At 33.0% G+C, this 4,168-nt stretch overlaps 1 protein-coding gene across 1 annotated transcript; it reads left to right on the top strand.

Annotated features, from left to right (window-relative positions):
• Window positions 1-2,112: 2,112 nt before the first annotated feature.
• LOC127559623 (olfactory receptor 13G1-like) lies at window positions 2,113-3,086 on the top strand. The gene is given in 2 exon segments (XM_051993539.1): window positions 2,113-2,791; window positions 2,794-3,086. Coding segments are annotated over 2 exon segments (972 nt in total).
• Window positions 3,087-4,168: the final 1,082 nt, after the last annotated feature.

Genomic DNA, 4,168 nt, shown 5'->3' with positions numbered 1-4,168 from the left:
GAAACAATGTAAATTTTGTTACTTTTTTAAAAAAGGAAATGTATTAAATTTAACAAATATTGTTTTCTTTATTCTCTTCTTTTGAAATGCATTTCATGATGATGGTGATAGCTGTCATATATATGGAGTTGAAAGTTTTCAAACTTTGAAAGCCTTTTTTATTTTCACAGAGCAGCTTCATAAAAGGAAAAGTGTCAGTCTTCTGCATAGGTGAGTCTTATCTGTCCTTATAGTTAATCAATTTGTGCCTTTGTCTATTTTATTTAGTGTACTTGGTACTCTGTTAAGTGCCACAAGAATAATAATAGGGTGAACAGTAGTTCAGACTTATAGGGGTTTTTGTTATATTATAGGGGTCTTTATGTTCATTATCTCTTTTGATCCTCCTAATAATTCTGTAAATATTTTTTATTAAGTAAATGTTATATCTTTTACATAAATGGTAACTGAGACTCAGAGAAATACAATGTAGTATGGAATAAAAAAACCTCAGTTGCTCATTTTTTCCTTAAGGATTTAAAGGCTCAAAATCATTTAACATATATTTTCTATAGAGTACATTTAAAATATGTTTTCTATAGAAAGTAATACCAATTCTCCATTTCTTTTTTACAATGTAGAAATCAAAAAAATCAATACAATGACTAACCATAATGTAAAAACATTAACTAAATCCAACAACATAAAAGCTTCTGTATTTTCTAATGTGCCCAAGTTGTGTGAGATGAGGCTATCAGAAATTGGAAAATATAGTAGTAGTGATTCCTATAATCTTAAAATGCATTTACTTCATTTAACATCTGAGTAATTTTTATGCTTACTAAAAGAACTAAGGATGTAAGAGTTGAGTTCACTTCTCTACATAAGTCCAGTCATTATAGGTAGTATATTACTGAGTGATCTTTCTGGCCAAACATAGGATAACTTTTAAAGGTATTTTGAAAACTGAAAATATTTTAGTAGGTCATGTAATAACAAGTCACATAGTAATCTAGAAGATTTATAAAATCATTTAGTCCTCCCCACCCCATTTTATAGATGAGGAAACTGAAAACAAGAGTAGTTAAATGGTCTACCTAAAACTACATAGCTTATGACTTGACTATACTTAGACTATGACTTGATTAGGATGATGAACTGAATTTTCTGATCTCAAGTAATTTCATGCAATCATTGATTCATTCATTTAAAACCTACTTATGGATTACTTACTATATGCAAGGGAAATATATTCAATGCTTCAAATGCTTTAGTTTTTTTTTTTTTTAACCTAATAAGCTTTGAACCAGATTTTCTTACACAGTCCATTCTCATTCTAACTCATAAAGGTCTTACCGCCTTGACTACCCAAATCCTACTCATTCTTTAATTCAAGACCAGTTTAAGTTTTCCTCCTGCTTGTGCCCTTCACTCTGAACATTTCCACATTGATTTTCTCCTCTGAATGATTACAGCAGCATTATACTGTACAAAGGCATTTGAATTTAAAAAAAAAAAAATTACACCCTCCTCCCCTCCAGTAACTGCATGGATTTGTTGTCTGAACAAAGGAAGGTCAGAGGATGTTTATGAATTTTGATTTCCTTACCTATAAAATATAAATATTACCTCACAGGGTTATGGTGAAAAATCAAAAGAGAGAAAATATTTTATAACTATAACACACTATACAAATGTATTTTATTACAGCATTCATTTGGATGCTTAATTATATCATTTTCCCCTGTTGCATAACTTTGTTTTTGAGTGTGTTTATCTGTGAGTGAATGATTGTATATGAGTAAGACTCAGTTCAAATACATCAGATTGTTAGTTCTTAGAAAAGAGAGATGCTTCTTTATACTCCTCTTCCTCTAAATGTCCATTGCAACAATACTATATATAGAATGCCCTTAAGATAGGCTTAATAAATAAATATAGGAGATAAAAAAGTGATAAAAAGTATAGGCTCTACTCTCCTAAGGTGTCATTCTTAAAAAGGCATTTTATGATCCAAAATAAAAAAGTGTTAAAATCTTATTGAAATGAATTGAGCTGAATCAAATAAAGGAGGGTAAACATAGCTCATTATTCCTTTGATTTCTTTTCAAGGCTAGTCTTCAGTTTATTAGGATGAAGAACCAGACTATGGAAATAGAATTTATATTGGTGGGAATTTCCAGCCTCCCGGAGCTACGCCTGTTTCTCTTAGTGTTCTTCCTGTGCATCTATGTGACTGCTCTGGTGGGAAACTCTCTCATCTTCTTCACCATCTGCGCCAGTCAACACCTTCACACACCCATGTACTTCCTTTTGAGCAACTTGTCTGCCATTGACCTCTTATGTACATCTACGATTGTGCCCAAGATGTTAGCCAACCTTTTGTCCCAGAAGGCTGCCATTTCATTTTCAGGCTGCATGGCTCAGATGTATATGTTCACATGGGCCTTAGTCTCAGAGGTTCTCTTCCTGGGCCTCATGGCATTTGACCGCTATGCTGCCATCTGCCATCCCCTCCATTACCCAATGATCATGAGTAATCATGTTTGTATTGGGATGGCAGTCAGCATCTGGGCCATTGGCATAAGCAACTCAGCAGTCCATACCAGCTTGGCAATCCACTTGTCCTTCTGTAGTTCCCTCATCATTGACCACTTTTTCTGTGAGCTGCCACCTATCCTCAAGCTGTCATGCTCTGACACTCATCTCAATGAAGTTCTAGCTTTCTGTGCAGATGTGATATTTGGGGTGGGGAGTTGTTCCCTTATCCTGATTTCTTACGGATGCATTATTAGAACAATTCTGAGGATTCGCTCTCTGAGGGAAAGAAGAAAGCCTTTTCCACCTGCTCTTCTCACCTTACTGTTGTCTCTCTCTACTATTCCACTGCAATTTACACCTATATTCGTCCAACCTCCAATCTCTCTTTGGAAAGGGACAAAATCATCACTGCCTTTTACTCTATCATCATCCCTATGTTCAACCCAATTATTTATTCCTTCAGGAATAGAGAAGTGAAAGGGGCCCTGCAGAGGCTGTTGGGATGGACTTCATTTTCCCTCCCAGGCAGAACTGTATCAATTCATCTAAAAAATCATCCATCTTAGATCTGATTCAACACTTTCTCTGTTATTAGAGGTGTTGAAGCAGAGGCTAAATGGCCACTTTTTTTGAATTTGATAGAAGACATTCATGTTTCAGGTAGGATTTGACTATTCTCTGGGATCCTTTTTAAATTCAAAGATTCTATAACTTTTGAAGTAGGTGTTAATTAGGTCAAAGGAACACTTGTTTAAGTAGCAATCCAGAATTTAATAGGAATATTTGGTGGGAAAGGGCAGGAAACTTTCATAAACTCATTAAATTGTATCACATAGGCAGTCACTTTTCTTTCATACTCTTACCCATGAAATGATGATTTAATTTTATAATTATGTCATGTTGTAACATGCTTATCTTATCAATGAGGAGCTTATCATATATATTACACATATATAAATACATATTTTTGTTTATATGGGGAAACAATATTACTAGTCACATATTTTTATTTAGATTTTTTTTTTTTTACTTTTTAAACTTTATTTTTATTATTATTTTATTTTCTTGTGCAATATGGCTAATATGGAAATAAATTTGGCATGACCTCATATATATGGTCAAAATCAAAGTGCCCATCTTCTTAATGAAGGAGGAGAAGTGGGAGGAAAAGAAAATTTGGAACTCAAGATTTTTTAAAATGATAGTGAAATTTTTTTTATATGTAACTGGGCAATATTTAGTGAAATAAATAAAAATAATTTAAAAAAGAAAAATAACTGCAGACAATATAAAATGCTTGGGAGTGAACCTGCCAAGACAAACCCAGAGATTATATAAACACAATTAAAAAACACCTTTCACAAAAATAAAGACAGATCTAAACAACTGGAGAAATTAATTACTCATGGGTAGGCTGAGCCAATATAAGAAAAATGTCAATTTTACCTAAAATAAATAAATAGATATATTAATAGATAAAATTAAATGAAAAATTGGATTACGATGATCACTAAGATCTCTATCAATTCTAACGTGTAGGTTTCTATACTTTTGAGAAGTACAAAAAAGAACATATAGCTTAGCAAAGGAGGGAGATGTTGCTGGTACTTTTCTAAATCTGGAACGGGTGGCAGAGGCTATTTGAAAG

This window comes from Antechinus flavipes, chromosome 4 (assembly GCF_016432865.1).
Source record: "Antechinus flavipes isolate AdamAnt ecotype Samford, QLD, Australia chromosome 4, AdamAnt_v2, whole genome shotgun sequence".
In the NCBI taxonomy this organism is placed as follows: domain Eukaryota; kingdom Metazoa; phylum Chordata; class Mammalia; order Dasyuromorphia; family Dasyuridae; genus Antechinus; species Antechinus flavipes.
The sequence above is the reverse complement of the archived record's forward strand: the minus strand, read 5'-3'. Positions and strand labels throughout refer to the sequence as shown.